Source organism: Caretta caretta, chromosome 2, assembly GCF_965140235.1.
Source record: "Caretta caretta isolate rCarCar2 chromosome 2, rCarCar1.hap1, whole genome shotgun sequence".
Lineage (NCBI taxonomy): Eukaryota > Metazoa > Chordata > Testudines > Cheloniidae > Caretta > Caretta caretta.
In genome coordinates, this window is record NC_134207.1 from 199,001,494 (window position 1) to 199,020,613 (window position 19,120).

The 19,120-nt window shown below is 41.5% G+C and overlaps 2 protein-coding genes across 7 annotated transcripts in view; one reads left to right on the plus strand and one right to left on the minus strand.

The window, feature by feature from the left end:
* The window catches only part of TOP2B (DNA topoisomerase II beta), a 132,630-nt gene extending 126,692 nt beyond the window's left edge, over nucleotides 1-5,938 (plus strand). For all 3 annotated transcript variants that reach the window (XM_048838565.2, XM_048838566.2, XM_075125738.1), the window contains exons 34-36: nucleotides 1,551-1,673; nucleotides 5,111-5,208; nucleotides 5,451-5,938. In XM_048838565.2, coding sequence (XP_048694522.1) covers nucleotides 1,551-1,673; nucleotides 5,111-5,208; nucleotides 5,451-5,612 — 383 coding nt within the window. In that variant the 3' untranslated portion in view covers nucleotides 5,613-5,938. The remainder of the gene's footprint in view (nucleotides 1-1,550; nucleotides 1,674-5,110; nucleotides 5,209-5,450) is intronic.
* A 43-nt stretch (nucleotides 5,939-5,981) lies between these two features.
* RARB (retinoic acid receptor beta) overlaps nucleotides 5,982-19,120 on the minus strand; it is a 526,846-nt gene continuing 513,707 nt past the window's right edge. For all 4 annotated transcript variants that reach the window (XM_048838584.2, XM_048838585.2, XM_048838583.2 and 1 more), the window contains 3 exons: nucleotides 14,952-15,156; nucleotides 13,146-13,304; nucleotides 5,982-7,333 (listed from right to left, as the gene is read on the minus strand). In XM_048838584.2, coding sequence (XP_048694541.1) covers nucleotides 7,137-7,333; nucleotides 13,146-13,304; nucleotides 14,952-15,156 — 561 coding nt within the window. In that variant the 3' untranslated portion in view covers nucleotides 5,982-7,136. The remainder of the gene's footprint in view (nucleotides 7,334-13,145; nucleotides 13,305-14,951; nucleotides 15,157-19,120) is intronic.

Here is a 19,120-nt window from a genome sequence, read left to right on the forward strand (position 1 = left end):
TTGAAGCTTTGGGGGTCCCCTATTTGTTTCAGTGGGAATGACAGAATTGGTCTCGCTCACAGGGAAGGCCTTTGCATGTGCTGCAGAGAGAATTAGAATGGGTGAATTGTCCCCATGTAAGTGTATCGTTCATTGGCTGAATCTGGTCCCGCAGTGATGTTCGGATTTTTTTTTAGATCTGTTAGCCAGCGCCAAGACTCATCAGGAGGTTCAACTCTATCAGTCATGGTTCTGAAGGGAAAGTGAGGCACAAAGCTACTGATCTTTCTGGGCAACCCTCTGATCGTGGTGCTTGTGTAAATGCTTCCCATTTTCATTTTGATCTGTCTTTCCACGGGCTATTTCTTCTCCTGGGCAAATCCTTCCTTATGGGTTCCATCTCGTGGCGTACTGGCCTGTGGACTGCTAGCGCAGTGAGAGAGGATCCCTCTTTTAAGGATAAGAGACTTATGTCCCACTCTAACAAAGCAATTATAAATGCATACTTAAGTGCTTTGCTAGCTCTTAGTGAACGATGAGATACTTGTTTTTCTTACCACACACCTTAACTTAAAATGGTGAAAAATATGGTTCTCCTCCACATGGTGTTCAAACTAGTTGGCCCTTACCTTTAAGTCACTGCACAACTCTGCCCCTCCATATCTTTCTGCCCTTGTCTCTTTCATGTTTCCCTTCCCCTCTCCTGCACCCAGCTCATCTACTCCTTCATGACACCGGCCTCTGTATCCTGCCTCCTCTGTTTCACCCCCAGTAGTTTTGTAGGCTTTCTTTCCTGCTACCCCTCCTTTTTCATAACTATTATTAATTTATTATGTAAGTCTAAAACCATAAAACTGAACATTGAAAGAAAAATGTTTACTCAAATAGAACATTTTTCCATTTTGAGGTTAACATTCTCAGCTGTCATAAATGTGAAAAAGAAATATGCACACTTGAAGTCTCTCTATGTGGATGCAGACAATTTAACTTTCTTCAAAACTGAAGTGATGCATTGTTTTTATAAACAAATACCCATTTTTAGACTTCAAAACAAAGCTGTGTTTGAGTTATTTGCGCACAAAACACAAGAGTCTTAAATAAAACATTTCAGTTTTTGCGCTCCAACCTCATTGATGCAGTTAATTCCGTAAACGACAAATATTGACCTCCAGCTAATGCAACAGAGAGAAAGCTTCAGCCTGAGTATAAGGGGCATAATTTTCCCAAGTACAGAAAACTCTTCTCTCCTACTCATTTGCTACATCAGAGGTAGTTAATAGGCAGACCATGGGCCAAATCCGAACCGCCAGATGCTTTTGAATGGACTGTGACATCTTTTTATTTACTTATCATCAGTATTGTTATTGTTTTTGTATTATTTTCTCTGGAGTCTGGACCTTGACAATACCTTGACCAAGAAATCTGGACCTTGCCAAAAAACAATTAATTACCCCATGCTACATGATAATTATACTATAATCAGAGTGCCTAGTATCTTCTTATTTAACTATAAGATTTATTAACCTAATATGTGAATTCAGCATCTTTAGTATCTCTGATTTTGTGAACAGCAAAACCAGCTTCAGACATACCGTCTAAACCTAAAAGATCTCCCAAGCGGAAGAAGATGGAAATTATAAACTCTGATTCAGATTCAGAATTTGGCATTCCAAAGAAGACTGCACCACCCAAAGGTAAGGATTTTGGTGCACTGCATTGTTAGGATTAGTATATTATTTTACTCTAGATACATATCTGTAGAATTTTACTACATTATATCTTACTAATGTTACCCCATCACCACTAAAGCTTACACTTCCAAGCATGTTGTATTAAGTGAATTGTCTGATTTTCTCAGCTTCTCTGTATAACACAGGATCAAATTGAGTTTTGTGAATGAAAAAACAGCACTGTTCCTAAAACTAGAACTGAGTGTCATGAAAACCGTTCATTTCCTAATATGAACTAGTCAGCCATGAGATCATAGAATATCAGGGTTGGAAGGGACCTCAAGAGGTCATCTAGTCCAACCCCCTGCTCAAAGCAGGACCAATCCCCAACTAAATCATCCCAGCCAGGACTTTGTCAAGCCTGACCTTAAAAACTTCTGAGGAAGGAGATTCCACCACCTCCCTAGGTAACGCATTCCAGTGTTTCACCACCTTCCTAGTGAAAAAGTTTTTCCTAATATCCAACCTAAACCTCCCCCACTGCAATTTGAGACCATTGCTCCTCGTTCCGTCAACTGCTACCACTGAGAACAGTCTAGATCCATCCTCTTTGGAACCCCCTTTCAGGTAGTTGAAGGCTGCTATCAAATCCCCCCTCATTCTTCTCTTCTCAGACTAAACAATCCCAGTTCCCTCAGCCTCTCCTCATAAGTCATGTGTTCCAGTCCCCTAATCATTTTTGTTGCCCTCCGCTGGACGTTTTCCAGTTTTTCCACATCCTTCTTGTCGTGGGGGGCCCAAAACTGGACACAGTACTCCAGGTGAGGCCTCACCAAGTCTAATAGAGGGGAACGATCACGTCCCTCGATCTGCTGGCAGTGCCCCTACTTATACATCCCAAAATGCCATTGGCCTTCTTGGCAACAAGGGCACACTGTTGACTCATATCCAGCTTCTCGTCCACTGTAACCCCTAGGTCCTTTTCTGCAGAACTGCTGCCTAGCCATTCGATCCCTCGTCTGTAGTGGTGCATGGGATTCTTCTGTCCTAAGTGCAGGACTCTGCACTTGTCCTTGTTGAACCTCATCAGATTTCTTTTGGCCCAATCCTCTAATTTGTCTAGGTCCCTTTGTATCCTATTCCTACCCTCCAGCATGTCTACCACTCCTCCCAGTTTAGTGTCATCTGCAAACTTGCTGAAGGTGCAATCCACGCCATCCTCTAGATCATTAATGAAGATATTGAACAAAACCGGCCCTAGGACCAACCCTTGGGGCACTCCACTTGATACCGGCTGCCAAGTAGACATGGAGCCATTGATCACTACCCGTTGAGCCCGACAATCTAACCAGTTTTCTCTCGACCTTATCTTCCATTCATCCAGTCCATACTTTAACTTGCTGGCAAGAATACCATGGGAGATCATATCCAAAGCTTTGCTAAAGTCAAGGAATAACATGTCCACTGCTCTCCCCTCATCCACAGAGCCAGTTATCTCGTCATAGAAGGCAATTAGATTAGTCAAGCATGACTTGCCCTTGGTGAATCCATGCTGACTGTTCCTGGTAACTTTTCTTTCCTCTAAGTGCCTCAGAATTGATTCCTTGAGGACCTGCTCTGTGATTTTTCCAGGGACTGAGGTGAGGCTGACTGGCCTGTAGTTCCCCCGGATCCTCCTCCTTCCCTTTTTAAAAGATGGGCACTATATTAGTCTTTTTCCAGTCGTCCAGGACCTCCCCCGACACCATGAGTTTTCAAAGATAATAGCTAATGGCTCTGCAATCACATCCACCAACTCCTTTAGCACTCTCAAATGCAGCGCATCCGGCCCCATGGACTTGTGCTCGTCCGGCTTTTCTAAATAGTCCCGAACCACTTCTTTCTCCACAGAGGGCTGGTCACCTTCTCCCCATGCTGTGTTGCCCAGTGCAGTAGTCTGGGAGCTGACCTTGTTCGTGAACAGAGGCAAAAAAAGCATTGAGTACATTAGCTTTTTCCACATCTTCTGTCACTAGGTTGCCTCCCTAATTCAGTAAGGGGCCCACACTTTCCTTGACTTTTTTCTTGTTGCTAACATACCTGAAGAAACCCTTCTTTTTACTCTTAAGATCTCTTGCTAGCTGCAACTCCAGGTGTGATTTGGCCTTCCTGATTTCACTCCTGCATGCCCAAGCAATATTTTTATACTCTTCCCTGGTCATGTGTCCAATCTTCCACTTCTTGTAAGCTTCTGTTTTGTGTTCAAGATCAGCAAGGATTTCACTGTTAAGCCAAGCTGATCACCTGCCATATTTACTATTCTTTCTACACATCGGGATGGTTTGTCCCTGTAACCTCAATAATGATTCTTTAAAATACAGCCAGCTCTCCTGGACTCCTTTCCCCCTCATATTATTCTCCCAGGGGATCCTGCCCATCAGTTCCTTGAGGGAGTCAAAGTCTGCTTTTCTGAAGTCCAGGGTCCGTATTCTGCTGCTCTCCTTTCTTCCTTGTGTCAGGATCCTGAACTCGACCATCTCATGGTCACTGCCTCCCAGGTTCCCATCCACTTTTGCTTCCCCTACTAATTCTTCCCAGTTTGTGAGCAGCAGGTCAAGAAGACCTCTGCCCTAGTTGGTTCCTCCAGCACTTGCACCAGGAGATGTTTCTCATTGGTACAGCATTACACATTGACTTGGTATCTCCCACAATAGACAATGTTGTAAAACTGCTAAGTGAACTGTACTTTATGGAAATTCATTTAATGGCACAAAACCTCTTTCTTCATAATTACTCATGTTTCTTATAGGAACCTTTATTCTTCAGATACCATTTTCACTCTTGGGTCTCATGTTCCCAGTAAAAGACAGCAAAACTATCCTAGTGTAGGAGGTTTTGGCCCTTTGAATCAGTTCAGTGGGAAACCAGCTTTCATCCCTCACACTATGGCCACAGCTGAATTTTATAGTAGGTCCACTCCCTCACAGTTGAGAGCTCCGAAGTAGATACAACACAGCAGACTGAACAGAATAGCCAGAGACTACATGGAAAGAATGCCTCAGTGATGAGACATCAGGCTAATTCCTCTGAATAGATGATGATGACAGTTGGTCATGGATAGCCTGTAAGGAGAGTGGAGATCTCATTTAACTACCGCTGCCTCAGAGATCCAACAGCTGTAGATCTAGTAGAGCACTGCCTTGTCCTGAACTGAGTGCATGAAATGCAAGAATGAGATTCCTATGACAAGATGATAGTTTCAAAGAAGCAAAATAAAGGAATGAAACAGAAAGTGAGACACATTGGAGTGGCAGAATGGTAGCATTTTACTTACATTTTGCATAGATAGAAGTGAAACTGTAGAATGTTTTAGCCTTTGGATGAAATTAAACTGTTTTAGAAATCTATCTGCTAACATTCAGAACACCAAGAAATTTCACTTTTTTAATATCAGTAAAATTATTTTATTTTTTCTCAACCAGGAAAGGGTAGAGGATCAAAGAAAAGGAAAGCATCTGGTTCTGAAAATGAAGGTGAATACAACCCTGGGAAGAAAACACCCAAGTCAGCCCCAAGCAAGGTCAGTTCAGGGTCTGTTGTTGCATGAAAAGGACAAGGTTTGGCTTCTTGATATCCAGCTGTTATTTTCTGTATCACATGAAGCATTTTTACAATATTTTAAAACGTCTAAATCTGATCATTATTCTGAACTGGGATTTTAGATAGGTCTAGAATCTAGATGTTATAGAAATGTTTGTTTCCAGTGTGAATGTCAGAATTCTGTATTTTTATCGCATCATGGGTTTTCTTTTTCTTTTTAAGAAATCCAAGAAAGCCTCCTTTGACCAGGATTCTGATGTAGACATCTTTCAGTCAGACTTTGCTTCTGAACCAGCATCTAAGCCACGGATGGGTCGGGCTAGAAAAGAAGTGAAATATTTTGCAGAGTCTGATGAAGATGATGATTTTACTATGTTTAATTAAGTGCCCAAAGAGCACACAAACATTTTCCAACAAATATCTTGTGTTGTCCTTTTGTCCCTTCTGTCGCAGACTTTTGTACATTTGACTTATTTTATGTGATGATGTAATTGATGGTTTTTATTGTGTGTAGGCATTTTAACATTTTGTTCTTACACCTACAGTTTTATGATCTTTTTTACTCATTGAAATGTCATGTATTTGTCTGACTGGCTCGTAGAAATGTTTTAGTCAGCTGTGCTAAAGCACATATTTTAATTGTCATGGTTGCAAACTGCAGACCTGCTTTTTGAAATGAAGTTTAAACATTAAAAATGGAAAACCTGTCACTCTTGTGTGAAGATTTGGACTACAGGTACTGCGTCTACACAGTTTTAAAATAAATATATTTTATTCTTTGCCAGGAGACTCCATGGAAAAAGGTAAACAGTATATGAACATAGAAAGCATTGTTAAACAATCTCAATGTACAAACAGAGCCAGTGAAAGTACATCACAGACTTGCTAGAATATATATATCAATCAAAAAAATCCACTAGTGCTTTAAATGAAATGTAAGAAACTGACATTTTTTAAATCAGTTAACCCTTCTACCACTGTTTTCACTCTGCTTCATGGTGATTTAACAAGGTCAAGAAGCCAGATTCTCTCCCCCATGTATTTTGGAAGTCCTTGTGGTAGCCCATTGGCATCAGGCATGTTGGGAAAGCCCAACTCCTGGCCCCAGTTTCTTAAGGAAATAAACTAGACTCACCAGTTCAAAAGTAGTGAATAAGCCTGTTGGTTATCCCATGAAGTTTCCCTAATGGCTTGTAAACAAAAACATGGTAACACTAAAAAGTGTTTCTGCCTTGGAGGCTAGCACTGAAAAAAATGTGTAGCTATGTCATCAGCCAAGTAATAAACCACCTTTTAAAGTGACATTAACAGTGGAACAATTGACATCTGAATAACTGATCTGGTAGTTACACTGATGCAGATTTTTTGAATACTTTTATGGGGAAGGAGATAGAAACTGAGGGCATCAAAAAGAGCAATGACACGTTTTCATACTAACTAAATCAGAATGTCTTTTTAAATGTTCTTAGCTGGACATGTACAAGTAGTCCATTTTTTATAAACTTGATGTCCTGATCCTTTTAGATATGCAAGACAAAAAAGGAAAGCACCAAACAGCCAGTAGAGCCATACATTTGTATGTACAAAGTCATCAGAAATGTAACCAGAATTTAAAGTTTGAGCTTGGTCTTGTCACCATGCAGTCTTGGTTGTTCAGAAGAGAAAATAGAAGCTTAACTAGTTTCTTGTTGCTGACTGAAATGGCTGATTTAGAGTTTCAAACGTTTTCTAGTTTTAAACAGCAAGGAGTAATATACGGATACATATGAAAACTTCTTGGTCCTTGTTGAGTTTTAATATAATATATATATTAAGTCCAGAAACTAAGCAGAAGTAAAAATGTTTTTCTTGTTTTTTTCATCCCTGTACATAAGGTATTAGGAATGTCTAAAGTAGCTGTAAAATGTCTTATTGCAAAAGTGGAGATTGACTGACACTGCTATTATCCACTGAGCTGGGTGAGATGCTAGGACTGTGCTCTGCTGTATTTCCACTGGAGCTTGGTGTCAGTGGTTCATGTCCCTCAGAGTTCTCCAACATTTCCTGAATAAGAGGTGGCATTGATCCAGGGATTTCCATTTTCAATGTAATGACACGTTCTGCACCTTTAAAAACAGAAAAATCCTTTTGGTTAACAGTAGCGGGGCTGTTCATATTAATATTAAGCATTACTTTTAGAAATCTCAGTTCAAGACAAAGTATTCCCATTGAGATGGGATACAGTGAAACCTTTCATTTTGATTTTTTTCTCTGTTTGACAGTTTAAACTCCTTGCCTGTAATCAATTTATGAAATATTTTGCTTACAAGATTTTGGGGTCAGTGGTTTGTTTATGTCCTTCAGAGTTGCACAAGGTTCTATAAGCAAAATATTTCATAAATTGTTGTAGTGTAAAAATAGCAGTACTTGAGTGTACACATAAAACAGTCAGAATTATTTGTCACTAAAAAGCAATATTAGATCAATTCCTTTTGAACAGTTTGTGAAGTTTCAAAATAAAAGCTACAAGCTACAGTATGGGTAAAGGGACTGACCAGTAACTTTCTTTTTAGTGAAAGAAAACCATTTTCAACTTCTCTTCAGAATCATCCATACTGGTAAAACTTTACAAAATACCAAATTTAATTAAAGGACTGGGAGAGGGTCCTGATTCATAATCAGTTTAGCTCCACTGCATGTACTGGAGCAGCAAAGGATATAAAATATTAGTTAGGGCAGAATTTGCCTTAATGTACAGGGCCTGGTTCCTTTGTGGTTACGCCATTTACTTTTGATTTACAACAATATGAGATCAGAATAAGGCTTCTAATTTTGAAATTTCAGAAAATCTTATTTGTTTAGCAGTAGAGTGCACTCTGATATTTTTGCTGGAGTTGCTTTACACACACTCACTTCCAATATTTCCACTAGTCTGTTCCTAGGGATGTTCTATAGCTGATTACAAAAATAAATAAGAAAACATCACTCCCTGCATACTCTAAGGTTTTGTTTCTAAACCCTTCAACACTACAGCAACCTCTGCAACAGGCTGATAAACAGACACAGGCTTTTTGACATTTTAAATATACGTATGAGAGACTACAAAATGCAGTGCTAGAAACGGTAAATGTGAACAACACAGGTTAAACACGGACTTCTTTCCAACCTGAAGTCATTATATGCCATGAAATAGAAACTATTTTAACATGTCATCATATCCCTCCTAACAAAAGGATTGTACTCCATTAAGCAATAAAATGTAGTTTAAAGTATTTGGAAACTTTATAGGTAATAGCACCAGTTTCCTCTGAACTAATTGTATTTTATGTAGAAATGGCACTCTAGAATGCATTACAATAAAAAAGGGCTCATATGCTTCAGAGCATGAGCCAGCAATTACTAATGGGATAGGAAGAAACTTACCATCTGTTGTATAAGTTCCATAATTATATACTAATGTTTCTTTATACCTTCCTCTAAAGTATCTAGTATTGGCCACAATCAGACAAGACAATTAACTAAAGAGGCCTCTGTTTTATCCAGTATGACATTTCGTATGTGGAAAGTTCTCCATGCCTGCAGCTTAACAAGGGATTTACTTTCCCTCACTGCTTGTATAACCCCCAAATAAACCTTAGAACTACCCTGAATTCAAGAAACTGATGATAATGCACTGGGTTTAAATAGCTAGCATGGTGGAGATTTTGTCAGCACCTGAGGGAATTAGGCTCCCTTGAAAAATCCCTTTCCTTTTCAGTTACCACAGTAATTCATTTCTGTTGCTCGTAGGTATACACAGAGGGTGGGATTCATCAGGGGGACTTAGGCATCAAGTCAAATTCACAGCCCCAAGTTAGGCATTCAGGTGCCCTCTACAATGGAAGGGGAGAGTTAGGTGCCTAAGAATAGGTTTTATAAAAGCCAGCATGCTCCAACTTGCACATGGAGGTTCTCCATCGGATTGGCATTGCAGCGTCTGCCATGGGTCGTTTACCATGAATATGGAAGCAATGTAATCTCAGCACAACAACCAAGTTCAGAATCTATTTGAGCTGTGTGCTCTCTGTACAGTTGTACGATTGTGAAACATGGACACTATGCCACTCAGACTGGGGAAAGCTGGAGGCTTTCCACATAAAATGCCATCGTTGTACATTGGGTATCAAGTGGAATTATTTAATTTGTAATGCAGCTGTTTACAGTCGCTCTGGTCTACAGACTACTGAGGCCATTGTCCACAGACAGGGTATTCCACTTTTCAGACATATCACGAGAATGCCGTTCTCCGGACGGCTTGTAACATCCAGGATAAAATTCCACCAACCGAGGGATGGAGGCAGACCTCCTATTACATGGATTCATCAAGTCTGTTCCAAAGTTGACCTCTTGGGCTTTCAAGCCCTTGTGGTCATACAGGAACAGACCAAATGATGAACAATTGCTCTGGCCAACTGTTCAGCTAAGGGTTGAAGAAGCAGCAGGATTCTGAGCAGGGAACTGCATAAGCTATCTCATAGGAAAAAGCAGACGGGGCGGGGGGAGCGTATCCTAAGACCTGCCCCTCAAAGGGAGTTAGGCATCTAACCTGAGAGGGAGGTGCCTCCCTCTGGACCACTCAGGAGTCACGACTGAGAACCCTTCCCTGGAGTTCGGTGCCAAAGTCAGATCAGTCCTTTTAAAAAACTGAGCAGGCAGCACTGGATGAGCTGGATCTCTGTGTCTCCTGTTGAAGACATTCCACTTCTGTGTCAATAATTAAGTATTCATTGGGCCACAGAGAGAGGTTAGGACTCTCTCCTGGGTCACGGGAGACCCAAGTTCCTGCTACACAGGAACAGGCAGACTGGGAATTTGAACACAGGTATTGCTCTAATCATTGGCATTAATGGTGGTGGATATTTTATGCAGAACTCAATCCAATAGACATGTTAGCCTCAGCGGGCAAGATGGGACAAATACCTACTTTATGAACCCTACAGGGCTTAACCAGTAAGCTGCTCAGTCGTGCTAGGACTCAGGCAGCTGGGTGCATGCCCTGTGGGAGAAATTTAGGCCCCAAGGGGACTTTACCAGTGGAAAGTGAGGCACCTACAGGCTTAGGGGGGAGCCGAGCAGGTATTTTGAACGTCTGCATTTTGGATATAGGTGCCTGGATGTAATTTGCATGGATAATGTAAGGGGACTGTTGCCCCCTTACTAACATTCAGTGGGGGTGTTTTAGTTGCTAGCTTCCAGTACTAAAAGAGGGAAGGGTTGATGGGAAATCAGGACCCTGAGACTTAGTCCCCAGAAACAATGGAGAAAGGCCAATACTCCAGGTCAGCCTGAATGACAGGGCGAGCAGGCTAATCAGGGAGTCAGGAGGCCAGGGAGGTCCTGTCCTCACTGTGAGCTGGAATTGCCTGCGTCAGACAGAGTGGGGCTGAGCTAAGGTGAAAGCAGGGGCCCAAGCTGAGCTGGGGAGCAGAGCTGTGCCAGATCCAGAGGGGCCAGAAAAACAGCCCAGGAAGCAGATAAGTGCTGGGAGCAGACTCACAGAAGCAGCCCACAGAGCAGACCTGTGCTGGGAGGAGAGCTGAAGCAACCAAAGCCAGAGGGATCAGAGAAGCAGCCGAGGGAGCTGGAGGCAGAGTGGGGCTGGAGCTGGGGCCGGGCGTCGTGAGCAGCTGGGGAGAGCGAGGGTGGGCCCAGCACAGGGAGATGCCTCAGCCAGGAGGCTCTGCAGGCCAGACTCAGAGGGGGATTGGTAACCCTGACAGGGCGGGGGTAACATTGGGAAGAAGGGCCCTGCCACCTAGAGCCTGAGAGCGTGTGGCCACCACTAGAGCAAGTGTCCAACCCACAGCATCCCTGGAGCACAGCCAGAGTCTGAGAAGGCAGCCTGGAACCTACAAGGAACAGACTGTGAACTGCCCTGACATTCCAGAGACACTGTGATGTTTCCTTTCACCTTTCCCATTTTTCCTTATTCTTTTTAAAATTAATTGTTGGTTAAATAACTTGCATTTGCTTTAAATTGTATGTAATGATCAGTGGGTCAGAGAAGTGCCCAGTGCAGAGAGAGTACCCCGGAGTGGGGACACCCTAGCCCCTGTCTTAGGTGACTGCAGCAGGGTTGGGGGTTGAGAGCCCCCCCAGGAATCCTGGGCCCAGCCTTGTTGGGGTTACGAGGACTTTGCCAGACAGGAGAGTGGAAGGGGAAGGGGAGTCCTCAAGGGCAGGGAGGCCACTGGGTAAAGGAAGTGGGAGCAAGGACTCAGATCCTTTCGCTAACCCACTTCACCGGGGTAGTGCAGAAACCAGGAAAGTTCCCCACAATAGTGGGACTATTCCCCCGCTTACAATAAGAAGAGCTATGGTAAAAAAAAAACAGGAAAGTGGAAATAAGACAAAGTTTCCCAGAAGCATGTATGGTAGACTGGGTGACCTTTCCTAAACATTTTTATAGCCTTATGTTGTTACAGGTTAACTTTGTAAATTTAGCCTGATAGAGAGACAATCAACTTTCTGAACTTCACCCTCATGAACAAATGATGAGCTTTATTAAATTATGTATGATATTTAGATCTTTGAGGACCACTTTTGCTTTCTACTCCAGTTCTGGAACTTCCCTCTAGAATGATCTTTTAATTTACATCAAGCCTTAAGGCTAACTTTTCACTTCAGCGTATAAATCTCACGTCACCATATAAATTGAATTCTAACCTCTTAACCTAGATCCCTGTGGTCTTAAAGCTAATGACAACTTAGATTTTAATTGAAAGCAACTATACTAAGATGCTGACTTCTTTTCTGGGATCTGACTGGGAAAAGTTTTGAGGCATGCTGTCAAATACAAATGCAGTCAGTTGTTTTCCTTTTAAATCAGTATAACAGATTCCATTAGTTTACATACAGAAATCTCCTGACAAATCTAGCAGCTGAAGGAAACCTAACATTGCTTTTGATATCTGCAGGGGAGAAGAGAGAGGCTGGAAACTTTCAAGAAAGTAGAATACTGACCATTAAAAACAGGGGACAGGTGATACAATGGATCAGTGCACTAACTATTCAACTGGAGATTCATGGCGTGCCTCTGCTCTCACACTGGTGTAAGTCGGGTGTAACTCCACTGAAGCCAATGCAGTTACACATATGTAAAGCTGACGAGATGAGTATCTGCCTACCTCCAGAAGGAAAACCTACACCTGCTGACTTGCAACAATTGACTTTGTGACATCCTTTTTCAGCAGCTGTTCATACACTCATGTTCAGTGCTGCTGGCCTAGTGCCAATTTCAGATGAACAATGGCATATCCAGGCCAACAGCTACATCCTCACAGTGTGGCAGCAACTCTGGACAAGACATGCTGATGAATTTCAGAAGCTCTAACTTACATCCACCTGTTTGCAACCTTGGACACAGATCCTAGACTCGAGTGTCACAGAGTGCTCACCACAATGCAGAAATTTGGCTCAGCCCTATCTTCAGAGTTCAACTACAGGGCAGCAATGCAGGTGATCAAACGGGGTGGAGAGAGTGCACAATTAGAAGACTGGAGGGGGACTGCAACACCTTGTCACCCTCGATGCAGCAGTTAGATAGTTGACCACCAAATATCAACCACACGTTGCGTACAAAAGAAGATTAACAAAGGCCAATTCAGCGGTTGATTCTGATGTTAAAATAACCGGTAAGACAGTTCCTGGTGATGCATAATTTCATTCCTAACCCATCTTTGCCCAAAATCTCATTTTCTGTATACACGGCATGGTGCTGTTAAAGCACGGTGCATATCTACAGGGGGGTGCGATACAAACATAGATAAAAAGAATTAAACAAAGATTTCCCAGCAAAGAAAAATAAAAGAAGGTGGGTTTTGTTTTTGCATAAATCCAGTTCTACATGCCAGCTGTCTCCTGACACTGTGATGGTGAAGAGGCCACCGCACACCGTACCTTTCGCACTGATACTGCGAAGATCTGTGATTTTCATTAAGATCTTTGGAAACATGTGAGGCTTGTTGGGTCGTCTCTTTCTGATATAAATTTTCAGTGCTTCCAGCAATGGCTCCTGTAGCTTATCCACTTTTGCTGGTTCTTCAAGGTCCTGGCGGTCTGGAGAAAATAAAAATTTTGCCATTGGTATAAATCTAATGTTTTTCACAACCTTCAAACAACAAGAGGTTCCTCCATGTTCTTGAATGAAACTCTGTAGGTCTCCCGATTTTTAGTTCATTCCTCTTTCACGCCCACCCCTCTGTGTCTCTTCTTTCGGTCATCATCCTTCTGCCAGAAGAGAACAAGCTGGGAGTCTCCTCCTATCTTACCCATGCTGTTCCTCAGTTACTTGGAGGCATTACAATACGAGCAATGCAAAACCCTTACTACCCTGCTTCCTGTCTCTCCCACCCCAGGGGATGAGCATGATGCTAAATGTAACATTTTGAAATTAATTTTGTTTGTGTTTATTTTTATAATGAGACTCAACTAAGTTAAAAGGCCACATTTGGTTATTGGATCAGGAGTTCCACGAGCAAGTCAATTACCTTTGCCTGTCAGCAGATGGCAGCACTAGCCTGAACTACAACAGATGTCACTGGAAACATTCAGGGTTCTGATTTGCCACTCGCACTGATGCTGATAGAAAAAGAGGACTTGTGGCACCTTAGAGACTAACCAATTTATTTGTTTATTTATTTATTTATTTAGTCTCTAAGGTGCCACAAGTACTCCTTTTCTTTTTGCGAATACAGACTAACACGGCTGTTACTCTGAAACCAATGCTGATGTCTCACATTAAGAAACCCAGTTATTCCGAAGTGTTATGCTTAGAAAAATATTTAAATAAAAGTTATATTAAAGGTATACCACTAGTTTAACAATCACACTTCTGTCTCTACATTTTTGGCTAGCTATTGCTGTGGGTAACGCCTAAGAGTATTACAGCTGAAAGAAATTAGAGAGAACAAAGTTGCTTGCTATGCGCATTTGACAGCACCTAAGCGTCTACTTCGAATTTAGGTCAGTTTCTCCTGCTTGTGTCAGAGTTTTGCACAGTAAAAGGTGAAAGAAAAGCATTATTTTAAAAAGAGCAGTAAAATTCGGCAGAGACACTCAGGTCCAGCTGAAACAACTTTTTGAAATTGACTAGAGTTTAACTTGCGAGTGTCTGTTTACATAAGTCATGATCAAACCCAAGAAATCAAGTCAGCACCACTGGTGTATTTGTTGGAGTAAAATCTTGTTCATAACGACAATTTTGGAAAGGAGGATTGAGCCCAGGATCTCTCTGTCTATATGTGTGTGTGTGTGTATACACACATCCACGTGTATGTGCACACATATTTATGGACAGCAGTTGGATAAAAAAAATTAAAAATCCCTGTTGTACAAAAGAAATTGTGTGTACATAATACCATATACAGTTTACAATAAAAAAAAAAAGACCCAATGGGATAAATCCTGCATTCCTCTCTGAGGTAAAATTCCCAGTGATCTAGCTGACTGATTTCCATGACAATTTTACTTGTATAAGGAGTACAAACTTTGGCCAAATGAAAAGCCCTGAATGTAACTTGCATATAGAAATTAATATATTACATAGATCTATCTATCTATATGTAATAAATATATACTATATTTATTTAAATATCTATTATTTAAATATCTAATTATTATATATTTTAGCAATGTAAATTATTAAGAAAGGAGAGATCCTAATGGATTTGTTTTTAAAGTATCCAAGTTCACGCTGTACAATACCTCCACAAATTAAGCAGATGGCACTAAGTAGGCCTGTTTCTGTGTCATCCATTTCCAAAGGCAGGAGTTGGTTGGCAAATGTGAACACAAGGTCAGTTAGTGGACCAAATCCAGCATTGTGCATCTGAGTTCGGTTTAGGGTAAGGCCATCTGAAAATGTCATAGTGTCTTGCTCTGGTGTGTATCTTGTGCAAATTCTAAGGATCTGTGGGAGGAGGGAAAAAGAATGAAATTTGATATGTTCATCCGAGAAAAGATTTGTCATGAAGAGTCCAGACAGCTTTTGTGACACAGCAAACTACTCCTGAGGCCACAGTACACAGAGCCCAAAATATTGATTACATAAAGTTGAGATTTATGCTATTGCTGCCAAAATTCATTATTACAAAGTGCATGGAGACAAACTGAAAATGCTCAGTCTTCTCTCTGCTAAATGTTTAAAAAGTTGGCAATTTTCTAGGCCAGTCAACTTCTTCCATGAACTCCCATTTAGCCAAAATGATCACAAGACTTCTGTTCCCAAGGTTTGTGTAAGTCGTGAACATTATCCTGATAGATACACAACAAGCCGCTAGTACCCACTATCAGTCTAAATCTACAGTGGTGTTTCCTTGTAACCCTAGCCTTGTAACTCTAGCTCCTAACACACAGTCCTTGGTCCTATCAGTAACAGCACACCAGCCATGTGTTTGGGCTTACACACATTTTAGTGATTTTTGTGGATCTGTTCTATATAACTGCTCCAATTCCGAGTAAAGTCTCAAAAATATTATGAATAAGGAAATACAAAAACTTTCCTGAGCCTGTCCCCTCTGCGTGTGCGTCAGAGAAGTAACAGAACTGAGTGGAACTGCAGGGACCAGAGGCAGACTTCATAGCAAACGGGACTGTGCTACCATCTGTACACAATCAGCTCTGTAGGAGTCAGCAGATCTAGTCGGAAGAGGGCCTAACTGGGAGTGGTAGGACACGTAAAGAAGCAAAGGCAAATTCACAGTTGTGATTTTTCAGATGAACAGATCGCAGAACAATACACTTTTAATCAGTACCCAATACATTCTGAAGTGTTCTTCCGCCATCGCTCTGGTCCCTACACCTCTCTGAGATTGCTGCACTTCCTGGGAGATGGTGAGGGCTGGTAGTTAGTAAGTGAGCAGGCAGCACAGAGGGGATAGTTCTATTGAAGCATAAAAGCATTTTTCACCTGTAACAAATACTGCATTTCACTACTGTTTCCTGACAGCATGCAACTGGGTGTGAGGCTCACATTTGAGAGCATTCTAGTTTTGGGTGGTCACTTCAGTGAAAAATCATAATCTGATACAGTACTGTATTTTGATTATGTGTGCTTTTCATCTTTTGTTGATCTAAATATCTCCGTTCCCATAAAGCTTTGCTACAGACGCACACGCCTCTGAGCTTGCTCATGCCTCCATTTCAAGTCAGTGGGATTTTTGCCTCTGACTTTAATGGGGGAAGGATCGGAACCTATGCTATTTCATTTTTCTCTTGGTGTGTAAGGACACAGCCCCACAGAGACTAAAGTTATCCCAGTTTTTCCCCCTTCACATCCCTTGCCCTCAAAGACCTTCTGTCCTGGTGACTCTTCCTGGTCTTGAAGGCACACCAGCACCCACTCCCTCAAGCTGGTAGGAGGATCTCTAGAGATCAACACAAAAAGTTCTCCATCCCCCAGTGGCTGAGTTTAACACCTCTGCAACTGCTCCTTTCCTTTGCCAGCCTGGGAACTCACTTCCGAGCTTGTGACAGACTGTCTGCAGAGCTGGCCCAACTTCTTCTTCTTCGTTTATAATATTTTCTGCCTGTTCTAAGTTACAGCCTGCTCCTTTACTTGGTCCTGTTCAGCAATCAGAACACTGGGAACCCTGTTGGCTGGGGAAGAGATTCATTTTCCTGCCATTGAAAGCATCTTACATTGTTTTACGAGTTGAGGCAGCGTAGATTTCAGTAGGTTTACTCGTGTGTGTAAAGCCAGTCAGGCCTGACCCTCAGCAAAGTAGAACGTTCCATTATAGGATGGGGAGGACTCGACATAGCGGGGAAAATGCACAGATAACACATTTAGAATGCTCTGCATTCGATTAGTAAGCGTTGCCAGGGGAAGCTCTATGGTACCACAGTGATGCATTCAGTACGTAGGTGCCAGGCATTTCTTAAGAGATAGAAAGAACTCTTATGCCAATTAAGACAAAACCATTATATGTAAAGGTTTCCTGGATGGCATGGATTAATTTATACAGTTGTTGAGTTAATGAAGAACATGGGTACAAGGATATAAGTAAAACTGACACAGCCCATCACATACATTCAGGTTACATATGGTGAAAAACAGTTTATAAAATTTCAGGTTTTACTTTGAAAAAACACACAAAAATATAATTGATTAGCTGGCTAAGCTCACATTCATATTCTTTGCCTTCACAATGCTATTTTATCAGGGTTTGACTCCATCTATTTCCTGTACAGCTAGCTTACTTTGTTTAAGAGACTCAACAAAAAAAGATTTACACAAATACAACCTAACACAGAGAGAATTTTAATTATTTCTATAGCTACAGAAGCTCTTACTCAGAAGCCCTCAAATACTTGGCTGCTGACCAATCTGCGGTTGGTTCTTTCATCTTTGCCTGGCAACAATGTTCCAAATGAGAGGGGAGGAGAATCAAAGGGAATGGCATTTAAGAGACCTACAGGGAAGCTTTTCTCTCTCTTTTTAAACCTCCTGTAAAAGCCCTAATATGGTATATTTCTGTATAAGGCACCTCCCCTATTTTCTGTCTTAGCCCATAGTCTGGGCATACATCAAAGTATTAAGAATTTGGGTTGAGGGGATGTGTGTGTCAGAATTAAATATATTTTTCTTTGAATTAGAATATGCTCTCAAAATTCCTTTTTAATCAATGATCAAAAGAGGCAAATATAACTGGTAGCAACATGAACAATTCTGATTAATTCATGGCACTTCTAACACTTTGTACCCACAAATGACCTCCAGCATAAATGTTCTTGTTTAAGACAGTGTTGGTAGGTCAGATGTCCTGAATCTTTACAGAAGAATGGGTACTAGCCCAATGTATATTTCAGGATTATTAGCAGATATTAACAAACTACACACTTATATTGCCAATAAGTAAAAGTGGGCAAAGCATCTCTTCCACTTTCATTCCCCATGAATTTATAATACCATGTTTTGCACTTTAGGGACCCCACAGTTTCCTGCAGCTTATTTGTCAATGATTTGTTTTCTTAAATCATTTTTTAAAAATTATAATAAAAGAAGAGATAAAATGAACTGCTAAAGGAGCAAGAATCTCGATACACTTTAACCCAGTGGACTGTAGAGAAAACAAACATCTATCGCTTAGCAGAGCATGCTGTTTGTTGTGAACAATGTGATTTGGTTTGCTTCTTCTATCATGGAACTCAGAGCTGGAGAACCCTGTCCAAGTTGTCTAGTGTACTCCTCTGTTGGTGCTATTTGGGAACACCGAGCCTCCTTCTATAAAACCTCTAGGGGTGTAACTCCTTCGCTGTGAGAACCACAGTGACAACAGTGGTATTCCAATATGACAGTAGCCAATGCTGGTCAGATTTCCAACTTTCTGACTGGCAATTCTTAGATTTCAGTTCTTTTTAATTTGAAGTTGCAAGATAATTTGCAAAATTAAGCCATAGCCCAAGTGTAGAGACCTTTATGCTAGTACCATTCACGCCCCTGCCCCCATTCTTCCTCAACAATGCATACGGGTGGGACTCACAGTGGGGTTAAATGACACAGTGCTAAAAATACCTGAACACTGTCTACATGACAGCTTCCATCAGAGGTGCCAGGGAGCCACACCAGTAGAGCATTATGCACCCAATTTTTGCCAGAATGGCTGGCCATGGAGATGCCTTTGTCAGCAGTGCTGTTGACCATGTGACAGAGAAGGGGCACTAAAACACTGGCACAGCAGAAGCCTGGATGTCTCTCTTCTGCAGTGCACCTGAACTTGACTGGAGCAATCAGTTGCCAGATTTCTTTCAAGTGTCTCCATGGGACAGGTCAGCTAAAACATTTTGAACTGTGTGGTACTTGTTCCCTTCGTGCAGAACGGTAAAACACAATGGCCTTTCATAATCATTACTAAGCCCTTTCTTAAGCAAAC